Below are 22712 nucleotides of genomic sequence, written 5' to 3'. Positions count from 1 at the left end.
GTGGCCAACAGACACATGAAAAAAGTGCTCTACATCACTGGGCATCAGTGAAATACAAATCAAAACCACAATGAGATACCACCTCACACCAGTCAGAATGGCTAAAATTAACAAGTCAGGAAACAACAAATGTTGGTGAGGATGTGGTGAAAAGGGAACCCTCTTACACTGTTGGTGGGAATGCAAATGGTACAGCCACTCTGGAAAACAGTATAGAAGTTCCTAAAGAAGTTAAAAATAGAGCTACCCTATGACCCAGCAATTGCACTACTAGGTATTTACCTCAAGATACAAACATAGTGATCTGAAGGGGTACCTGCACCCCAATGTCTATAGCAGATAGCAGCAATGTCCACAATAGCCAAACTATGGAAAAAGCCCAGATGTCCATCCACAGATGAATGGATAAAGAAGATGTGGTATACGGGCGCCTGGGTGGCTCAGTTGGTTGAGCGACTGCCTTCGGCTCAGGTCATGATCCTGGAGTCCCTGGATCGAGTCCCACATCGGGCTCCCTGCTCAGCAGGGAGTCTGCTTCTCCCTCTGACCCTCCCCCCTCTCATGTGCTCTCTCTCTCATTCTCTCTCTCTCAAATAAATAAATAAAATCTTTAAAAAAAAAAAAAAGATGTGGTATACATATACAGTGGAATATTACTCAGCCATCAAAAAGGATGAAATCTTACCATTTACATCAACATGGATGGAACTGGAGGGTATTATGCTGAGCAAAATAAGCCAATCAGAGAAAGACAATTATCATACAGTTTCACTCATATGTGGAATATAAGAAATAGTGCAGAGGATCATAGAAGAAGGGAGGGAAAACTGAATGGGAAGAGGGGCACCTGGGTGGCTCAGTCATTAAGTGTCTGCCTTTGGCTCAGGTCATGATCCTAGGGTCCTGGGATCGAGCTCTGCATCAGGCTCAGGAAGCCTGCTTCTCCCTCTCCCACTCCCCCTCTTGTGTTCCCTCTCTCGCTGTCTCTCTCTTTCTCCGTCAAATAAATAAATAAAATCTTTAAAAAAAAAAAAAAACTGGGAAGAAATCAGAGAGGGAGACAAACAATGAGAGACTCTTAAGTATAGGAAACAAACTGAGGATTGCTGGAGGGGAGGTGGGTGGGGGATGGTGTAACTGGGTGACTGGCATTAAGGAGAGCACATGATGTGATGAGCACTGGGTATTATATGTAACTGATGAGTTAATGAACTCTACATCTGAAACTAATGATGTACTATATGTTGGCTAATTGAATTTAAATAAAAACATTTCTGTACATGATAAACTACCACAAGCAAAGTCAAAAGACAAGCAATAAACTGGGCAGAGGGAGATTAGCAACTTGTGCCACAGACAACGTTCCTCAATATAGTTAGAGCTCCTACAAACCAATAAGGAAAAAAAAAAAAAGAAAGAAAAATGGGCAACAGATAAGAAAAAGGTGTTCACAGAAAAGGAAATACATCTCTCATTTAAAAATAAGTGCAGAAGAAGTCAAACTCTCTCTTTTCACAGACGACATGATACTTTATGTGGAAAACCCAAAAGACTCCAACCCCAAACTACTAGAACTCATACAGCAATTCAGTAATGTGGCAGGATACAAAATCAATGCACAGAAATCAGTTCCTTTCTTATACACTAACAATGCAACTGTAGAAAGAGAAATTAGAGAAATGATTCCATTTACAATAACACCAAAAACCATAAGATACGTCGGAATAAACCTAACCAAAGAGGTAAAGGATCGATACTCTAGGAACTACAGAACACTCATGAAAGAAATTGAAGAAGACACAAAAAGGTGGAAAAACATTCCATGCTCATGGATCAGAAGAATAAACATTGTTAAAATGTCTATGCTACCCAGGGCAATCTATACCTTCAATGCCATCCCAATCAAAATTCCAATGACATTTTTCAAAGAGCTGGAACAAACAATCCTAAAATTTGTATGGAATCAGAAAGGACCCCGAATTGCCAAGGAAATGTTGAAAAAGAAAAACAAAGCTGGAGGCATCACGTTGCCCAATTTCAAGCTATATTACAAAGCAGTGATCACCAAGACAGCATGGTACTGGCACAAAAACAGACATATAGACCAATGGAACAGAAGAGAGAACCCAGATAGGGACCCTCAACTCTATGGTCAAAAAATCTTTGACAAAGCAGGAAAAAACATGCAATGGAAAAAAGACAGTCTCTTCAATAAATGATGCTGGGAAAATTGGACAGCCACATGCAGAAGAATGAAACCCGATCATTCTCTAACACCATTCACAAAGATAAACTCAAAGTGGATGAAAGACCTCAATGTGAGACAGAATCCATCAAAATCCTAGAGGAGAACATAAGCAGTAACCTCTTTGACATCGGCCACAGCAACTTCTTTCAAGATACATCTCCAAAGCCTAGTGAAACAAAAGCGAAAATGAACTTCTGGGACTTCATCAAGATAAAAAGCTTCTGCACAGCAAAGAAAACAGTCAACAAAACAAAAAGGCAACCCACAGAATGGGAGAAGATATTTGTAATTAACACTACAGATAAAGGGCTGGTATCCAAGATCTATAAACAACTTCTCAAACTCAACACCCAAAAAACCAATAATCAAGTCAAAAAGTGGGCAGAAGATATGAAAAGACACTTCTCCGAAGAAGACATACAAATGGCTAAGAGACACATGAAAAAATGTTCATCATCATTAGCCATGAGGGAAATTCAAATCAAAACCACATTGAGATACCACCTTACACCAGTTAGAATGTCCAAAATGGACAGGGAAAGAAACAACAAATGTTGGAGAGGTTGTGCAGAAAGGGGAACCCTCTTACACTGTTGGTGGGAATGCAAGTTGGTACAGCCACTTTGGAAAACAGTGTGGAGGTTCCTCAAAAAGTTAAAAATAGAGGGACGCCTGGGTGGCTCAGTCGGTTAAGCGTCTGCCTTTGGCTCGGGTCATGATCTCAGGGTCTTGGGATCGAGTCCCGCATCGGGCTCCCTGCTCACCAGGGAGTCTGTTTCTCCCTCTCCCTCTGTCTCTTCCCCCTGCTCGTGCTCTCTCTCTCAAATAAATAAATAAAATCTTAAAAAAAAAAAATAGAACTATGCTATGACCCAGCAATTGCACTCCTGGGTATTTACCCCAAAGATACAGATGTAGTGAAAAGAAGGGCCATATGCACCCCAATGTTCATAGCAGCAATGTCCGCAATAGCCAAACTGTGGAAAGAGCAGAGATGCCCTTCAACAGATGAGTGGATAAAGAAGATGTGGTCCATATATACAATGGAGTATTACTCAGCCATCGGAAAGGATGAATACCCAGCTTTTACATCAACATGGATGGGACTGGAGGAGATTATGCTAAGTGAAATAAGCAGAGAAAGTCAATTATCATATGGTTTCACTTATTTGTGGAACATAAGGAATAGCATGGAGGACATTAGGAGAAGGAAGGGAAAAATGAAGGGAGGGAAATCGGAGGGAGAGATGAACCATGAGAGACTATGGACTCTGAGAAACAAACTGAGGGTTTTAGAGGGGAGGGGGAAGGGGGGATTGGTTAACAGGGTGATGGGTATTAAGGAGGGCAGGTACTGCATGGAGCACTGGGTGTTATACGAAAACAATGGATCGTGGATCACCACATCAAAAACTAATGATGTATTATATGGTGACTAACATAACATAATAAAATTAAAAAAAAAAAAACCTAAAAAAAAAATGTCTATGGCACCCAGAGCAATCTATACCTTCAATGCCATCCTGATCAAAATTCCAATGACATTTTTCAAAGTGCTGGAACAAACAATCCTAAGATTTGTATGGAATCAGAAAAGACCCCGAATCGCCAAGGAAATGTTCAAAAGGAAAAACAAAGCTGGGGGCATCATGTTGCCCAATTTCAAGGCTTAAATACCTTTATTGGACAATGAGTGAGGCCTTTTTAAATGGTGTGTGGGGCAGAAATCAGATTGTAGTGAATCATGTCTTGACATTTCCTGCACTTTTCCTTCCTAGAACTTGGCCCACTTTGAAATTGCCAAATACGTCTCCCTATTTGTCTGTTACTGTTTCCCTCTGCTCTACCCTGCTCCATGCAGAGCCCTGGAAAGCACTGTTTCCACTACCCAGCCTCATGCTCAGCAAATAGCAAACCTTTGTTGAATGAATGAATGAATGAATGACTAAATGGATGAGTCTTGTGTATGAATTCTACACATTGACATCGAACATATTTTTGTTTCTTTGGAACATACTTAAAAAATTATTTTATTTATTTTTTTTTAAAAATTATTTTAAAAGGTAGACAATACCTCTCAATATCCTGCAAAAAAATTCCTGTAGCAATAGTTATTTTTAACCTAAGCCAGTTGTTTCCTTACTAGCCAGACTGTCAACTTTGTATTTTTTACCCCCCTAAAGACTTAACAATATATTGCAAAGATATTCTGTATGCTCTTACAGGCTTTTCTGTGTAGTTTCCAATTCAACTTCTTCTTTGCTATACTAATCATCTCTCTGGAACACCATTGTTGGTAAATCCTCAGCCACTGCCCATCAACTCTATAATATTTTTCTTTAGCTGGCAGTACATTCAAATGAGAATCTGAATCATACAGAAAATCACATCTGCTTCCAAGTGCTTTCCCCAGCTGGTATAATTTTTCCTCATATAGAGAAAACACTCGCACTTTGATTTTGGTGGCAAGAGATGTGATCCTGGACTCATCTCTTTCAGATTGGCTCCTACTTTGGAGCCTCCCTCTGCTCTGTGGACATTGATAATGATGGCAACTCTGACCTGGTCCTCATCGGGGCCCCCCATTACTACGAGCAGACAAGGGGAGGCCAGGTGTCTGTGTGCCCCTTGCCTCGGGGGGTGAGTGACTATTGGAGCCTGGGCGGGTGGGGCCTGGGTGTGGGGTGGGGGAGTTGCCCTGGTTGGGACTTGACACTTTTTATTCAGCAGAGGGCTAGGTGGCAGTGTGGGGCTGTTCTCCGTGGGGAGCAAGGCCACCCCTGGGGCCGCTTTGGGGCAGCCATGACAGTGCTGGGAGATGTCAATGGGGACAAGCTGACAGACGTGGCCATCGGGGCCCCAGGAGAGCAGGAGAACAAGGGTGCTGTCTACCTATTTCATGGAACCTCAGGACCGGGCATCAGTCTGTCTCACAGCCAGGTGAGGTCGGGTCACTGTCCCCGTCATGACAGTAACTTCTTTGTTGATCTGTCCCTTTCTCATTCAACATCCCCACAGCTGCCAGATCAGTTCTCCCAGTACTACTTTTCAGAACCTTCAAAAGTAATAACACACTTCATAGAAATTCTTACCACAACTATAGGAGGTGCATGGGGCATCACCATCCCCACTTTACAGATGAGGAGATTAAGGCTCAGAGGTGGTAAATGGCCAGCTGGAAGTGTTGGGATGTAGGCATTCCTTTCTTCTGAATCTCAGTCAGTCTTGGTAGGGAGACCAATAGTCCTGGTTTGTTCAGATCTGTCCTGGTTTTAATACTGAAAATAAGAAGAACCTTGCTCTTAGTTTAATGTTTTGCTCTTGCTCTCTTGAAATTCTTAATTTTTGAACAAGGTGTTCTGCACTTTTTTGGGGGGGGTACTGGATCCTACAAATTATGTAGCCCATCTTGATGGTTGGTCACTTGAAATCTTGGTCACTACAACTGGTTTCCTCTCTAAAATGCCTCCCTGTTACCTGCTAGATGGAGTCCACTGTTGGGAGGGACTCTCACAGTCTGGTTCTTTCCCATCACTGACAGCTGAGGCCATCTGGTCTTCTGCCCTTGGGTCTCTGGCTTTTTTCCAGCTTCACATTTTTCTTAAGTCTTTTTTCTCTCTGTCCCTCCATAGCTCCTGCCAAATCCCTCATGCCAGAGGTTCAATCCTATCAACACACTGAAATCACCTGAGGGTTTTAAAAAAACACAGATACTTAGGCCCTGCTAGTAAGGGTTCCAATTTAATTGGTCTGGGGTTGGTGTCCCAGGTATCAGTAGAGTTTTCCAGCATTTTATTTAGAAAATTTTCAAATTTACAGCAAAGTTGAAGGAATTGTACAATGAACACCCATATATTTACAACCTAGAATCTATAATGAACATTTGACTACATTTATGTTATCACAGATCCATCCTTTTATTCATCCTATTTCTATCCATCCATGAGTCCATCTTGTTTTTAATGCATTTCAAAGTTACAATACCCTTAACTACTTAAGCAGTTAACTAGAATTCACTAGTTAGAATATTTAGTTGGATTTTCTAGTTAGATATATCTAGTTAGAATATCACTAACTAGAATTCAATATTTGCTTACTGTTGTTTTTAAGATAACATTTACAGACAGGAAATGCACAAATCCTTTGCCATCCAGTGATTTTGACAAATGCATACACCTGTGTAACCCACATTCCTATCAAGATATAGAACATAATTACCACTCCAGAAAGTTCCTTCCTGCTCCTATCCAGTCAATTTCTGACCCTGCTCTATTCCAGAGGAAACTGTTCTGATTATTTTCCACCATAGATTAGTTTTACCCATTCTAGAACTTCATATAAATGGAATAGTATACCATGTAGGCTCCAGTATTTTATTTATTTATTAAATTTATTTATTTATTTATTTAACATTTTGTATCTTTATTATTTTATTATTTTTTTCTTCAAATTTTTATTTAAATTCTAGTTAGTTAACATACAGTGCAATATTGGTTTCAGGAGTAGAATTCAGTGATTCATCACTTACATACAACACCCACTCCAGTATTTTAAAGACACTTGTTAGTTGCTGCCAGGGCTAAGAACCACTGCCTTACTTCTCTCTGTATCATAGAGCCTCTTTCCACCATTGTGTGAATATTATAATTAGGCCTTTTTTCACTGACACCTGTTGCTTCTCTGTGTAAATGGGGTGTGAAGGCTCTGGTTTTACTTTATTTTATTACAAAAGCTTGACATGCTTGTATAAATTTATCAATCTAAAGTAAGCAGTGAAAGCCCTAGTTCCCTCCCCTTATTTGCATCATAACTCATCCTGCAAAGGAAAACAAGGGTAAGGGGAGTGTGCTTTTTATGTACACACACACACACACACACACACACACACCTCAGACCCAGGAATCAAAAACAAATGCAAAAAAGATCATTCTATCATTTTCTACTGTTCTACTATCCTATCCTGTTCCATTGTTTGTATTTTTTCTTGCTTTTTCTCTATGATTAGGGATGAGGGTGGTCAGTGTTTGGATAAGTAAGCATATTGTGGATCTCCCAACATTATACCTAATTACAAAACAGAACTTCCTCCCAACAGAATACCATACATTTTTCTCAAAAAACTTTGAGGTATAATGTACATTCAATAAACACACAAATCTTAAGTGATGAATTTTCACATATCTGTGAAGCTGAGTAAGCACCATCTGGATTAAGGCTTAGCACATTCCCAGCATCTCATGCTTCCTCATCCTTCCTTTTAGTTGACAGTCACTTTTTAAAAAATTGTGATAAAATATACATGACATAAAATTCACCATCTTAACCATTTTTAGGTGTGCAATTCAGTGGCATTAAGTGCATGACAAAATCACTTTTAAAATTTCTTTTTAATTCATTTGGCTGTTATTCTCACAGTGTTATTCTTTTTTTAAAATTTAAATTCAATTAGCCAACATATAGTACATCATTAGTTTCAGATGTAGTGTTCAGTAATTCATCAGTTGCATATAACACCCAGTGCTCATCACATCACGTGCCCTCCTTAATGTTACAGTATTATTCTTGCACATAAAGAGTTAAAAAAAATTTTTTTTTAAAGATTTTATTTATTTATTTGACAGAGACACAACGAGAGAGGGAACACAAGCAGGGGGAGTGGGAGAGGGAGAAGCAGGCTTCCCGAGGAGCAGAGAGCCCTATGTGGGGCTTGATCCCAGAACCTGGGATCATGACCTGAGCCGAAGGCAGATGCTCAACCGACTGAGTCACCCAGGCGCCCCAAGAGTTAAAATTATTCTTAAAGTATCATTATGAAAATAACAATCACCACACTCACACTGTGACTTCCTCTTCATTTTCTCTTGAAACTTTCTTGCAGCTCTTTCAATCATTCTCCATAATTCCCAATGACATGATTATTTTGTTGCTTTTTCATTATTGTTTTAACATTGACTCCCCATTATGGGGGACTGAGTTCTCTTTCAGAGAGCTTGCCACCTAGGAACTTTTGCCCTCTTGCTCCACTCCTTATATTATATGAGAATTTTGGTAAGATCAATATTCAGTGTTTGCATTATCTTGACCATGTAAATGAGATTCAACTGAGTCAAATAGCATGCTATGTCACTTCTTTCCTGTAAAACTTTGTTTTTCCTGGAAAACCTAGGTAATTGATGGAAACTTTGGATGTCATCTCAAGGCTGTGGTCTAAAGCTGCATAGTTGCCCTAATTCCTTGAGAAGTTGTAGGAGATGAGACTTGAGTGGAGCCCAGACAATATGTCCTTGGGTCACTCTGGGCGACTGAGTTACACACTTCCATATTCTTTCCCACACTCTTTCTCTCCCCTTTTCTACTCTCAGCGGATTCAAGCCTCCCAGGTCTCCTCTGGGCTCCAGTATTTTGGTCAGTCACTAAGTGGGGGCCGGGACCTCACAATGGATGGACTGGTGGACCTGGCTATAGGGGCCCAAGGCCATGTGCTGCTGCTCAGGTGAGAACTTCTTTTAGAGCACACCAAATATCTTCCCTTTAAGGAATGGCTTTCTTGCCTGAAGGCGCTTGATAGCCCTCTGGTGTCCCTACAGATCCCAGCCTGTGCTGAGACTTGAGGTGACCATGGAGTTCACACCCAAGGAAGTGGCAAGGAATGTGTTTGAGTGTCATGAAAAGGTGGAGAGAGGTCAGACTGCTGGAGAGGTCAGAGTTTGCCTCCGTGTCCGCAGGAACACACGGGACCGACTAAGAGAAGGTGAGGCTGGGTAGGTAAGCCTGAAAGGGTTAAATGACTAGAGGCATTGATGGGTGGTCCACTTCAGTCTTCCCAGCCTTCTGGCAGTTCAGAGCAAACTTCCAGACAGGCTCTGACAGTCTTTTCCAAGCTTGGCTGGAGTGCAGTCACTTTCCTGGCTGGGTGGAGAGGCCCCCACCAAAAAGTGAGTATGTGGCACTCCCTTACTCTCTCAGTTCTCCAGAGCAGCAATGGCCCCACACCTATGAACTAACCAGGATTTTTTTTTAAGCTCAAGAGATAACTCATTTAAAGGGGCGGTTGAACTGATGAAGCTAAATACAGATTCATAAAACATTCAGACATGCATTTTATCACAACTAACTTGACTTCCTCCTTATCTCTATTCTGAAAAAATAACATTGTGCTTGGTGTGAGGAATAGTAATGGTGGTACTAGAGAGAAAAGGGGAGGAAATAAAATTAGGTTTCTAGCAGTAATCTTACTGGGCTGAGGAGACAGCAATCAGTTTGGGGCAGCCAGTGTGGAGAGTAGAGAATGCACAGAAGGTGCCCCAAAACCTACATATAAATTCCTCCCAAGTCATTGGCTGACTTCCTAAGCCATGTATGTCTAGGTCAATACTCTGAGAAACTCAGTAGAAGATAGCAACTACAGAGTTGAGTAGAAGTTGAGCTCTCCAATGCTGGGGAAACAAATTTGAGAGGGACATTGGTAAGCAACTTGGTCTTTCTATTGAAACAATGTCTATTCAGACCAGCAACCAAGGGAAACAATAGACAATAGAAATAGACCGATAGGTGATTCAGAAATCAGAGTTATTAGAAATTTAAAAAATAACTACAGTTAATATCTTCAAGAAAAAAGAGGAAGTGATGGAGAAGTTCAGAAAAGACCTGGAGTTCATAAAATAGAGTAAAATGGAAATCTAGCACTGAAAAATACACTGACTGAAATTAAGAGTTCAATAAATACATTTAATAGCAGGTTAGAAGCAGAACAGAGAATTAGTGAACTGGAAAGTAAATCATTTGAAAATATTTAGATTAACACACACAGAGAAAAAAGGATGAAAAATACAGAGAGAAATCATAAGACATGTGAAAAATTTAATAAACATGTAATTGGAATTCCAAAAGGAAGAGAGAATAAGAGAAGCAACAAAATAGTGGTAACACATTTACTAAAACTGATGAAAGACATCAAGATTCTCTGCCAAATCAAAGCAGGATAAATATAAAGGAAACCATACCATAGTATATTATACCAATGTATAAAACATTATACATTGTACCATACCAAAGCATAAACTGCTGAAGACCAACGTTAAAAAAGTTAAGAGCAGCCAGGAAAATATAATTTTCTAGTATGTGACAGAATAGCTACCATTTATTGAGCACTTGCTATGTGGCAGGCACTGTGCTAAATGCTTTATGGATACTATTTCATTTAATTTTCACCACTGGGAAGGTACAATTACTATTCTCAATTTAAAAATAAGGAATGGAGACTCAAAGAGGTCATATAACATGTCCAAAGTCATATGGCTGGAGAGCAATAGAGCTGGGCCTCAAACTCATGCTTGTTTGACTCCAAAGCTGGGCTCCTCACCACCATGCTGCCCTGTCTCCTCAGGAGAGATCCAGAGCAATGTTACATATGACCTGGCTCTGGACCCACGTCTCCCACATCCCCGGGTTGTCTTTGATGAGACAAAGAACAGCACACGCAGACAGACAAGGATCTTGAAGCTGAATCAAGAATGTGAAACCCTAAAGCTACTGTTAGTGGTGAGCAAGGGTTGGCCATACTTCTGGGTCCTCCAAGCATGGTGTGGGCTTGGGAAGCTGAGGAGGGCACACCCTTAAACCCCTACTATCTCTCAGTATTGTGTAGAGGACTCAGTGACCCCCATCATCCTGCACTTCAACTTCTCTCTGGTGGGGGAGCCCATGCCCTCATTCAAGAACCTCCAGCCAATGCTGGCTGTGGATGCTCAGAGACACTTCACAGCTTTGGTGAGTCCTCAAGTTGGGGTCCTGCAGGGGCATGGAAGGGACCAGAGGCCAAGATCACTGAAGCACATTTTATTTCATTTCACATAATTTTATTTCAATATTTTATTTTATTGTTTCATTTCACATCATTTCATTCTTTCCTTTCCTTTCATCATATTCTTTTTTTTTTTTTTTTTTTTTTTTTGTAGTTTCCCTTCGAGCAGAATTGTGGCAGTGATGGCATTTGCCATGATGACCTCAGCATCACCTTCACTTTTTTGGGGTGAGTTTCTTTTCCTCATGCTACCTGCAAATCTGCACTACAACCTGGTGCTCTGTTCTTCCCCTGGCCCCTGAGGGAGCCTGGCACAGAGCAGCTGCTTCAGGGTGTTTGTGTGGCTGCCCCATCCACTGTCTTCTCTCTCCAAGTGTCTGTGCCTCCTTCCCACCAGGGCAGACTTGCCACATGGAAGCCCTCAGCATCTCATGGCCTGGCTTGTTCTTTCCACAGCCTGGATACCCTGGTAGTGGGTGGTCCCCGAGACCTCAATGTGACACTGACTGTGAGAAACCAGGGCGAGGACTCCTACAGGACTCAGGTCACTGTCTTCTACCCACCTGGCTTGTCCTATCGGAGGGTGTCAGTAGCCCAGGTAGCCAAATTCTTCTCAGGCTCTGTCTGACTTTGCTTTCCCTGTCCCTGCAGGGGGTGCTTGACATCACTACCTTTGTCTCCCTTGCCTTCCAGAAGCAGCTCTCATGGCAACGTTGGCGCCTGACTTGTGAGGCTGATGACTCCATCAATGGGCCTGAGCGCTTGAAGAATAGCAGCTGCAGCATAAACCACCCCATCTTCCCAAACTCCTCAGAGGTCAGGCTGCTGTCCTCCTCTTTTTCTCTTTTGTTTTCTTCTGAATTCTTCTCTCTCTCTCTTTTTTAAGGTAGAGGCTCCCCTTTTTTTTTTTTGAAAAATAGTTTTATTGAGATATAATTCATATACCAAAGAATTCACCCATTTCAGGTACACAATTCAGTGGCTTTTATTATGTTCACAGAGTTACACATTCATCACCATGATCAATTTTAGAATATTTTATTACCTCAAGAAAAGACCATGCTCTCTTAAGCCATCAGCTCCAGTCCTCTCATTTCTTCAAGCTCTAGGCAACCAGTAATCTATTTTCTGTGTCTAGATTCACCTATTCTGGATATTTCATAGAAATGGGATTATACAGTATGTGGTCATGTTTTCCAGGATCATCCATGTTTGCAGCATGTATCAATACTTCATTTCTTTTTACTGCTGAAAGTCGTCTGTTATATGGATGCACCACATTTTATTTATCCATTCTCTAGTTGATAGACATTTGAGTTGTTTCTTCTATTCTTTTGACTGTCTCTCTTTTCTTTTCTTTTCTTTTTTTTTTTTTAAAGATTTTTATTTATTTGACAGAGACACAGCAAGAGAGGGAACACAAGCAGGGGGAGTGGGCGAGGGAGAAGCAGGCTCCCTGCAGAGTGGTGAGCCCGATGCGGGGCTCGATCCCAGGACCCTGGGATCATGACCTGGGCCGAAGGCAGACGCTTAATGACTGAGCCACCCAGGTGCCCCAACTGTCTCTCTTTTCTTTAACTCCAGGTCACTTTTAATATCACATTTGGTGTGGAATCTGATGCTTCCTTTGGAAACAGACTACTCCTCAAGGCCAATGTGACGAGGTGTGCTATGCCCAGCTTCCCCGCTTTGAGGTTCCAAACCCCTGCCCAGTGTGGACCACTGCCCTCTCCCCACTGGTTCTCTCTTCAGCTCACTTATTTATTTATTCATTCATTCAATAAATACTGACTGAGCATCCACCATATGCCAGGCATTGTACCCAATGCTGCTGGTGGGACAGCAATGGACAAGACATCTGTGGTTCCTGCCCATAAGAGATTATAATTTAGTGGAAAACATATACAAGAAAGTTCTCTGTTTCCCTTCAGTGAGAACAACACAACAAGGACCAACAAAACTGAATTCCAGCTGGAGCTGCCTGTGAAATACACGGTCTTCATGGTAGTCACCAGGTGCTGGCTTCTAGGGCTTTAGCTCTGCCTTTACCAATGGGCGGCCCATTGTGTATTTGTGTGTGTGTATGTCTAGCATATGTGTGCATGGGTGTGTATTTGTGCATGTATGCACGTGTGTGTGTGTGCATGACCCAAGCTAGCACATCCTGTGTGTCTGACACACATGGCCCCCTACACACCATCCCACTGTCACCCTCTCAGGGCAGCATTACCTATGTGTCTGTTTATTCCCTAAAACACTTAGCCCAAGACCCCTCCCAGGACACCTCTGAAGTCCTGACACCTCCTGTACTTTCTTCTTTCTCCCATCAGCCATGAGGTCTCCACCAAATATCTCAACTTCATAGCTGCGGAGAAGACCAGCCACACTATAGAGCATAAGTATGAGGTGGGTAGCTGAGAAGGAGACCAGAGAGGGAAATCAATGTGATGGGAATGCAATAATGGGAAATAATGATGGGAGACATGCATCAGATGCCTTCTATGTGCTGGGCTCTGTTCCAAGCTCACTCTCACCCTGTACACACACAAGCACACACACACAAGTGCACACACACACACACACACACACAATTAACTCATTTTATCATTACAATGACTCTTTGAAGGAGGGACTATCATTATTTCCAGTTCACAGATGGAACAACTGAGGATCAGAGAAGTTAACAGAACATGGCCATGGTCTCAGCACTAGTAGTGGAAGAGCCACTACTTAGTACCAGTCTGGCTCTGGAATGTGTGTTTAATACCTACACTCTTCTGCCTCCCAGAAAGCATCAAGAGGCAGGCTGCTAGGGTCTGTGAGCCTTATTTAGTTGTACTGGGCTGTCAGGAGTGGGGAGCCTGATTCTAGTTGCTGGTGGGAGCAGAAAGGCCAGAGCTCTGATATCTGCCACCCTCCTCCCACTGTGCAGTTCAACAACTTGGGGCAGAGGAGCCTCCCCATCAGTGTGGTCTTCTGGGTGCCTATCAAACTGAACCAACTGACTGTGTGGGACAACCCCCAGGTCACCTTTTCCAAGGTAAGTCTAGCTGGCCTTGAGGAGTGACCCAATTCCTACGACCATAGCCCTGGTCTTTCCTAAAATCTCTGTTTCCTCTGTTAGATTTTGGAGCCATTTTGACCCTTTCCTGGACCTTGGCCATTTCAATCTCCTTGAGGGTGGACCCATGAGCCCTCAATTCCCTCCCTTCTCACAGTGTCTCTCTTTCCTTAGAACCTCTCCAGGACATGCCACACCAAGGAAAGGGACCCCCCTCTCTCTGACTTCCTGGTGGAGCTTAAGAAGACTCCGGTTGTGGTGAGAATAAACCTAACCCAGCTTTAGGACCATGTGCATACTCAGCACTGTTCCCTTGTTGGTGCTGAGTACCATCTGTCAACCGAGTGGGCTGGGTGCATGGACGTTTTCTGTATCCAGCTTAGTCATTTCTCCCCTCTGCTCCCTCCCCCAGAACTGCTCCATTGCTCTCTGCCAGAGAATCCAGTGTGACATCCTGTCCTTTGGCATCCAGGAAAAAGTCAATATCACTCTCCAAGGCAAACTTTCATTTGACTGGTATATCAAAGTATGTGAGGGCCAAGGCTCAGCTGGGCACAGACATGACACTTCAGGGGCCCACGTGTCCAGCTTCCATCCTCTCTCTCCCATAGACTTCAACAAACTACCTTCAGGTTGTGAGCACGGCAGAGGTCTTATTTGATAATTCGAAGTTTGCCCTGCTTCCAGGACAGGAGGCATTTCTGAGGGCCCAGGTATCTGTCTCTGACCCAGAGGGACTATTGGAGGGAGGAAGGGAGGCTGGGCTTGTGGAGATCTCTAGGTAAAGAGATAGAAAGAGACAAAGGAGGAGGAGGAGGAGAGGAAGGAGGAGTGAGGGCAGAGGGAGGGGTTAGTCATTGGGTTCAGGGAGTTCACAAGGTCTGACTGGGGAACCCCCAGAAATCTGAAGTTCATCATCTCCCCTGATGTACCCTCCCTCCCCCTGCCACAGACAGAAACCAAAGTGGAGCCAAATGAAGTGCACAACCCTGTACCACTTATAGTGGGCAGCTCAGTGGGGGGGCTGGTGCTTCTGGCCCTCATCACCGCTGGACTGTACAAGGTATCCCCTTTTCCTGTCTGCCCCCCTCTCCGTTACTGCTTCTTACCCAGCAGCTCATTACTGGCTTTGACTCCCACCAAGTCACAGAGTCTGTTTCTTCAGCTATAAAATGAGAGTATCAATACCATTTTTGTGACGGTAATCAGGTATTAACCCAATATATGTAATGCACTTAGAATGGCCCCTGGTATAGAATGACCACTATATAGGTATTAATTCTTCTTCTCCTTCTTCTGTGTTTTATTTATTTTCTCTCTTTCCTGTCTCTAACATCAATGCCATCTTTTTCCCTGCCCCATGTTCCCCAGGTCTCTTTACACTCTGCCACATTATTCTTTGTGCCTCCTGGTCCTTCTGTCTCCCCTCCTGGTCTGCATGGCCTTCACCAATTCCCTGGCTTTGGTAGTCCTTACTACTTTGTCTCTGCCTCCACAGCTCGGCTTCTTCAAACGGCAGTACAAGGACATGATGAGTGAAGCTGGTCCCGATGCTGCCCAGACCCAGTAACAGCTCCTTCCCCATTGAGTGGCCTCTCCTGCAGCAAGTAGGACATTGGTTAGACCAACATGCAGGTCCCCAGGCTGTTGGGCAGATTCATCTATTAGGAGAGTGGGGTGGTAGCATCTTATTCAGGAAAGAACAGCTTGGACTTCCATTCATGTTTGTGTATGTTTGTATAAGTGTGTGTGCAAGCATGTGCATGAGTTGTGTGCATGACTCAGATGTCTCTTGGATGGGGTTGAGTGCCTTCAGTACCACTTCTCAGGCAGAAGGGAAGTGCTTGGGCTTCCTCATGTGTGGGTTAAGGTGCCATTGGACCTTCCTCCTGACAGAGGTGATGGCAGCTTTTGTGGGTGAACATAAAGGGAATGCAACAGATTCTGCTCCTGCTGAGGGAAGAGAGACTTCCTTTCGTGGGTGAAGACACAGACCTGCAGGAGCCTGTGCAGCTGGATGGAGACCACATTGGAAGAACCATGGTGGAGCCAGGATCTGGTCAGCCACCAGGAGCCTGTCCACCCATTCCACACTTGAGCTATATAAGGTCCAAGGAGCAATGGTGCACCTCCCTTTATCTATGCATTTACTTATTATTTTAATGTTATTTTAATTTTTTTTTTGGATAGATAAACCTGTCCATAGTACAAAAATCAAAAGATGTGCAAGCATGTGTGGTGAAGTTTCCCTTCCATTATGGTCCCCCCAGCCATTCAAGTCCCTCATAAGGGGCTGTCAAGGTTGTGTGTTTTGGGGTCTCTTTCACAAAGATTCTAGGCATATGCAAACACAATCACAAATACAAGCTTTTTTACACAAATGGTAACAGATATGTTATTTATACTGTTCAGCATCTTGCTTTATTCATTAATATAGCTCAGATGTTTTATATCAGACAAAATATTTTTTCATTCTTTTATACGGCTGCATAGTATCCCTTTGTGTGGGTGGATCATAATGTATTTAACCAGTTTCCTTTTGATATGTTATTTCCAACCTCTAGCAATTATAAACAATGGTGAATTAATAAATTGAATATATGTCATTTTTGCATATGTGTAAAGATAATTTATAGGATATATTCTCAGAGGTTTGCGTTCTCCCAGAAGCAAACCCAAGATAAGAATTTGAGTCAAAGAAGTTTATTTAAGACTGGCCCCAATAAATAGGGGAAAGATGTGAGCTAGGAAGGAAAGTCATCCAGAAAAGGCTGTATTTTCAAGAGACACCACTGTGAGCCCCCGGAGCATAACCCCATTAGGAGTTCTGGGAGACAGAGTAGAATGCAAACCTCAGCATTGTCCCACTCGAAGACAGAAGGAACTGGAGTATGTATACAGTTGACCCTTGAACAATGCTGGGATTAGGGGCACTGATCCCTCATGCAGTTGTAAATCCATGTTTGACTTTTGACTCCCCAAGAACTAAGCATTACTGATAACATAAACAGTCAACACCTAATTTGCATGTTGTATGTATTATATTATGTATTCTTATAATAAAGTAAGCTGGAGAAAAGAAAATGTTATTAAGAAAATCATAAAGAAGAGAAAATACATTTGTAGTACTGTATGTATAGTTACTGAAAAAAATCCACATATAAATGGACCTGTGCAGTTCAAACTTGTGTTGTTCAAGAGTCAACTGTACACCAATTCCCTGGCACTTCTGACCTCACCTGAATGAGGACAGAATGGGGTCTGGTGGCCAAAGAGATAACAGGTTCTGCTAGTTGTAAGTCTGACAGATGAGCCTATGCTCCTTTGGCAAGGTCCACAGGGATCCAGGCCCGGCACTGGCAGCACTTGCTACCAAGGGTGTGTAGAGTTTAGATAGCTGTTTCTAGATAGCCTTCCCTCCTCAGGGGAGCACATCCGGTGCCCATTCTCCCATACCTTTGCCAATGCAGTAACCATGACTCTGGCCTTAGTGTGCAGTGTAATTGTCACCCCAGTCCTGCTAAGTAGCCACCACTTGCTATTTAATAATACCTAAATTTCACTTATGAGAAAACTGAGGCTTAGAGAGATCACCCCAATTGCCTGAGATCATACAGATAGGAATAAAATGGAGCTGGGATTCAAATCTGGCTCTGTCTGCTTCCAAAGCTTTTCTCTTTACCTGATGGCTTTTGAGGAAATGGCCCTGTGGCAGGGGCAGGCACAAGGGAGGTGTGGGGAGACAGTGGCTGTTATTTAGATGTTATAATATTAGGTGAACCATATGAAATTGCCAACATGTTTGTTGACAAAAATGGCAATTTCATGGGGCTCATCAAAATATAGACAATCATGGCTTAGATAGACATCTGTTCCAGGATAAGAACAGAGATGATAGGAAGGAGGGAGGTCTTATCCTGCTTGGGAAGGTGTGGGAAGGGTCCCCAGGGGAGGCAACACCTGACTCAAGTAGGGGCAGGACTGTTCCAGTCAGAGGCAGCACAGACAGGGCTAAAGTGTGGGCAGGAGCTTGGGCAGATGTACTTAGTAAGCCAGAGTGAGGAGTTTCAATTTTACTCAAAGTGCAATATGATGTTATTAAAGGGTGACTAATAAGACAATGGTCCTTTGAATCCTTGGGGGTGCCATAGCGCATGTCACCTCTGGATGAGTCTACACAATTTCCTCTTCTGACTTCAAAATTCGTTAAAAATGTTTTTCTACTTCCTTAAGTTGAAAGATAAAAGACCTTAATGTCTCCGAAGTTCTTAACTGACCCAGGAAAGGGGAGGGCCTCTGTATTTGCAGGGGCCTGTCTCTGAATGGACAGTTAAGGTCCTGTGGGCTCAGAGTCCACATTTACGTCACTGAGTTGGAAGCTTGTGCTGAATTCAGCCAGATAGGAGTTTTATGATGGGTTTGAAAATAAATAATTTCTAGTGACAAATTACCCTAGCATGACCACAAAGTTACTAATAAACAGGGCCATAAATCTCTCATGATAAGCAGTCAAACCCAGGAAAATTTGCTCTTGTTTTTACTTTTTGGGGTCCCTTGCTTCAGAATAAATAGATCCCTTCAGTCTTTATCCTCATTTTCTTATTTAGGAATAAGGTTCTTATCTGGGCCACCATGGAAGATCATTAGAATTATGACCCCCATGCCGAAGAAATCAGAGAGGGAGACAAACCATGAGAGACTCTGGACTCTGGGAAACAAACTGAGGGTTACAGAGGGGAGGGGGGTGGGGGGATGGGGTAGCCAGGTGATGGGTATTAAGGAGGGCACGTGTTGTGATGAGCACTGGGTGTTATACACAACTAATGAATTGTTGAACACTACATCAAAAACTAATGATGTACTATATGCTTACTAACTCAACATAAAAAAAAGAGTTATGACCCCCAGTGAATTGGGTCTCCTTGTGTCCCACTCATTTGCAATGGGACATTGCTGCTCTTTCCGTCAAGTGGAGGGGCCTATCTCTACCACCTGGAATATGAGCTGGTCTTGTGTCTTGGTTTGTCCAGTAGAATGTGGTGGATTAAAGAATGTATGGGAGTTCTAGAGCCTAGGCTTAGAAGCACTACAGCTTCTGCTTTCACCTTCTCAGGATCCTGAGACCACCATCCTGAGACCCATCTAGTTCATTAGAGAAAGAGCAGCCACAGTGGGGAGATGACTAAGGCTCTCAATTGACAGCCAGCACAACTGCATGCTTGAGGCCATCATGGGAGTTCCATCCCAGTCCACCATCTGATGACTGCAGCCACAGGCAAGCCCAACAAAAGAACTGCCCAGAACTGTGAGAAATAATAAATTGTTCATGTCTTCTGCCCATTTTTTGACTTGATTATTGTTTTTTGGGTGTTGAGTTTGAGAAGTTCTTTATAGATCTTGGATGTCAGCCCTTTGTCTGTAGTGTCATTTGCAAATATCTTCTCCCATTCTGTGGGTTGCCTCTTTGTTTTGTTGACTGTTTGAAGACATACAAATGGCTAACAGATAACATGAAAAAATGTTCATCATCAATAAAATCTTTAAAAAAACGGGGCGTCTGGGTGGCTCAGTCGTTAAGCATCTGCCTTTGGCTCAGGTCATGATCCCAGGGTCCTGGGATTGAGTCCCGCATCAGGCTCCCTGCTCAGCGGGAAGCCTGCTTCTCCCTCTCCCACTCCCCCTGCTTGTGTTAGTGCTCACTAACTCTCTCTCTCTGTCAAATAAATAAATAAAATCTTTAAAAAAAATTTAAAAAATTGTTCATCATCATTAGCCATGAGGGAAATTCAAATCAAAACCACATTGAGATATCACCTTACACCAGTTAGAATGGCAAAAATGGACAAGGGAAGAAACAACAAATGTTGGAGAGGTTGTGGAGAAAGGGGAACCCTCTTACATTGTTGGTGGGAATGCAAGTTGGTACAGCCACTTTGGAAAAAAAATAGAGCTACCCTATGACCCAGCAATTGCACTCCTGGGTATTTACCCCAAAGATACAGATGTAGTGAAAAGAAGGGCCATATGCACCCCAATGTTCATAGCAGCAGTGTCCACAATAACCAAACTGTGGAAAGAGCTGAGATGCCCTTCAACAGATGAATGGATAAAGAAGATGTGGTCCATATATACAATGGAATATTACTCAACCATCAGAAAGGATGAATACCCAACTTTTGCATCAATGGGTGGGACTGGAGGAGATCATACTAAGTGAAATAAGTCAAGCAGAGAAAGTCAACTATCATATGGTTTCACTTATTTGTAGAACATAAGGAATAGCATGGAGGACATTAGGAGAAGGAAGGGAAAAATGAAGTGGGGGAAATCAGAGGTGGAGATGAACCATGAGAGACTATGGACTCTGAGAAACAAGCTGAGGGTTTTAGAGGGGAGGGGGATGGGGGGATGTGTTGGCCCGGTGATGGGTATTAAGGAGGGCATGTATTGCATGGAGTACTGGGTGTTATACGCAAACAATGAATCATGGATCATTACATCAAAAACTAATGATGTACTGTATGGTGACTAACATAATATAATTAAAAAAAAGAAATAATAAATTGTTGATATCTCAATCCACTATGCTTTGGAATGGTTTGTTATGCCACAATGGGTAACTAATATAGCCAGCCAGTTAAAGAGCACATTTCCCAGTTTCTTTTTCTTTTTAAAGATTTTATTTATTTTTTGACAGAGAAACAGTGAGACAGTGAGAGAGGGAACACAAGCAGGGGGAGTGGGAGAGGGAGAAGCAGACTTTCCACCGAGCAGGGAGCCTGATGCAGGGCTCGATCCCAGGACCCTGGGATCATGACCTGAGCCGAAGGCAGATGCTTAATGACTGAGCCACCCAGGCGCCCCCATTTCCCAGTTTCTTAGCAGCTATGATGGCTGTGTGACTAGGTTCTGGCTAATGGGATATGAGTAGGTTGAGTGAACAACTTTGGAGTCAGGCCCTCTGAGAGAAGTGTCCTTCCTTTCTCCTTATCATCTTTTTACCAGCTGGGGCATGAATGCCATGGTGCACCATTTTGGACCTTGCACATGAGGGCAACATCCAAGAAGACCAGAGTGAGACAGAAGGAATCTGGGTTCTAACTCTGTAGAACTACTATGTTAGCCCTGGACTCCACAATCTCATATTGTTATAAGAAAGAGAAATGAACACTAATCTTTTTTATGACACTGGTATTCTGAACCTCCAATACAGCAGCTGTCCCTGTATTGTAAGTAATACCATTACCATCTCAAAAGTTCTATTTTCCTACTTGGTCCAAGAAACTAAACTTGTGGTAAAGCCTGAAGGTTTCTTGATGGTGCTACTAGCCCAGTTCCTAGCATTTCAGGCCCCTCCTTCTTGTCAGGACTTATGATATGGCTGGCACCCAAAATGGGGGGCTGGGAGTGTTCTACTCTATCCATCCTCAGGATGGTCACAGGTTTCAGTTATACTTTCTCCATCTGTGGGACCTTCCTGATGAACCCACTTGGTTTGGTCTCCAGGATTTATCATCAACCTCTGAAAGCACAAAGGTGGGATCCCACCCATTTATTCCTTCCCTCTAGGTGGATAAATGACCTGATAGAGAAATTAGCTGAACTGTTTTCCCTGTAGATGCATGAGAAAGGTACTTGGAAGGTATTTCTCTTTCCTCTCTCTCAAGATTACCAGAGATATGCATTCTGATAGTGTGGATTTCCCTTCCTCAGGGAAAGCTCACAGTCTTTTTTTTTTTAATTCTTCCCTTTTACTCATTTACAGTTTAGATGGGAATTAAGGAGGGCACATTGTAGTGATGAGCACTGGGTGTTATATGTAACTAATGAATCATTGAACACCACATCAAAAACTAATGATGTATTGTATGTTGGCTAATTGAACATAATAATAAAAAAAAGAAAAGAGATTTCTAACTGGCAACCCTTAGGCCAAATCCAGCCCTCAGGTTTTATTTAGCCTACATGGTTTTGTTTATTTGTTTTTTTATTAGTTGCTGACATTTTAAAATTGAGAAATTTCTTTTTAAAATTTAATTTAATTTAAATTCAGTTAATTAACATATAGTGTATTAGTTTCAGAGATAGAGTTCAGTGATTCATCAGTTGTATATAACACCCAGTGTTCATTACATCGCGTGCCCTACTTAATGCCCATCACCCAGTTACTCTTTCTCCCCACCCTAAAATTGAGAGATTTCTGAGAGAAATCCAGATTTATGGTTTTTCTTGAAAAATGGGAGTGAGGCAACATGAGGCCGCAGCTAGGTAGAGCCACCATGAACAGGCAGGACATCACTCTTCACTCCAAATAGCTCTCCTGCTCTGAGGCCAGGGCCCATTGTATTAAAGGTGAACTTTGAAGGCCCTATGTGATCACTGCCTACCTCTGCAGCCCACCTTCTGCTCCTGCCCTTCCCTCTCAAGGTCATATTTCTCTCATATACTACAGGGTGACCAGCCAGGACCCTTTTGAAAGTGAAAGGGAGTGTGATTAATAATTTCATTGGGATGTCAGGCCTAAACATGATTTTTTGGGGACAGGTCAGGATGTATCTGTGTTCCTCTGATACTCCCTCTCACTTCCCAGTCTCTGTCCA

At 42.7% G+C, this 22712-nt stretch overlaps 1 protein-coding gene across 1 annotated transcript; it reads left to right on the top strand.

Moving 5' to 3' along the window:
• Nucleotides 1-4197: 4197 nt before the first annotated feature.
• LOC116648610 (integrin alpha-M-like) lies at nt 4198-17086 on the top strand. The gene is made up of 19 exons (XM_032430682.1): nt 4198-4212; nt 4748-4888; nt 4979-5188; nt 8611-8741; nt 8836-8999; nt 10635-10789; nt 10886-11017; nt 11206-11279; nt 11508-11649; nt 11745-11867; nt 12636-12715; nt 12983-13066; nt 13382-13457; nt 13984-14091; nt 14287-14370; nt 14525-14638; nt 14724-14825; nt 15065-15175; nt 15611-17086. The coding sequence occupies exons 1-19, from the start codon at nt 4198-4200 to the stop codon at nt 15680-15682; spliced, it is 2118 nt and encodes a 705-aa protein (XP_032286573.1). The 3' UTR covers nt 15683-17086.
• The last annotated feature ends 5626 nt before the right edge of the window (nt 17087-22712 follow it).

The sequence above is a fragment of the Phoca vitulina genome, unplaced genomic scaffold (assembly GCF_004348235.1).
Source record: "Phoca vitulina isolate PV1807 unplaced genomic scaffold, GSC_HSeal_1.0 scaffold45, whole genome shotgun sequence".
Taxonomy (NCBI): Eukaryota; Metazoa; Chordata; class Mammalia; order Carnivora; family Phocidae; genus Phoca; species Phoca vitulina.
Note: the sequence above shows the minus strand (reverse complement) of the source record. Positions and strands in the feature narration are given on the sequence as shown.

Excerpts from the sequence above, each read along its gene's own strand:
- LOC116648610 (XM_032430682.1), top strand. Across the intron at positions 8,742-8,835 it reads GGCCATGTGCTGCTGCTCAG|ATCCCAGCCTGTGCTGAGAC; the intron begins GTGAGAACTTCT and ends GTGTCCCTACAG. Across the intron at positions 14,371-14,524 it reads TTAAGAAGACTCCGGTTGTG|AACTGCTCCATTGCTCTCTG; the intron begins GTGAGAATAAAC and ends TCCCTCCCCCAG.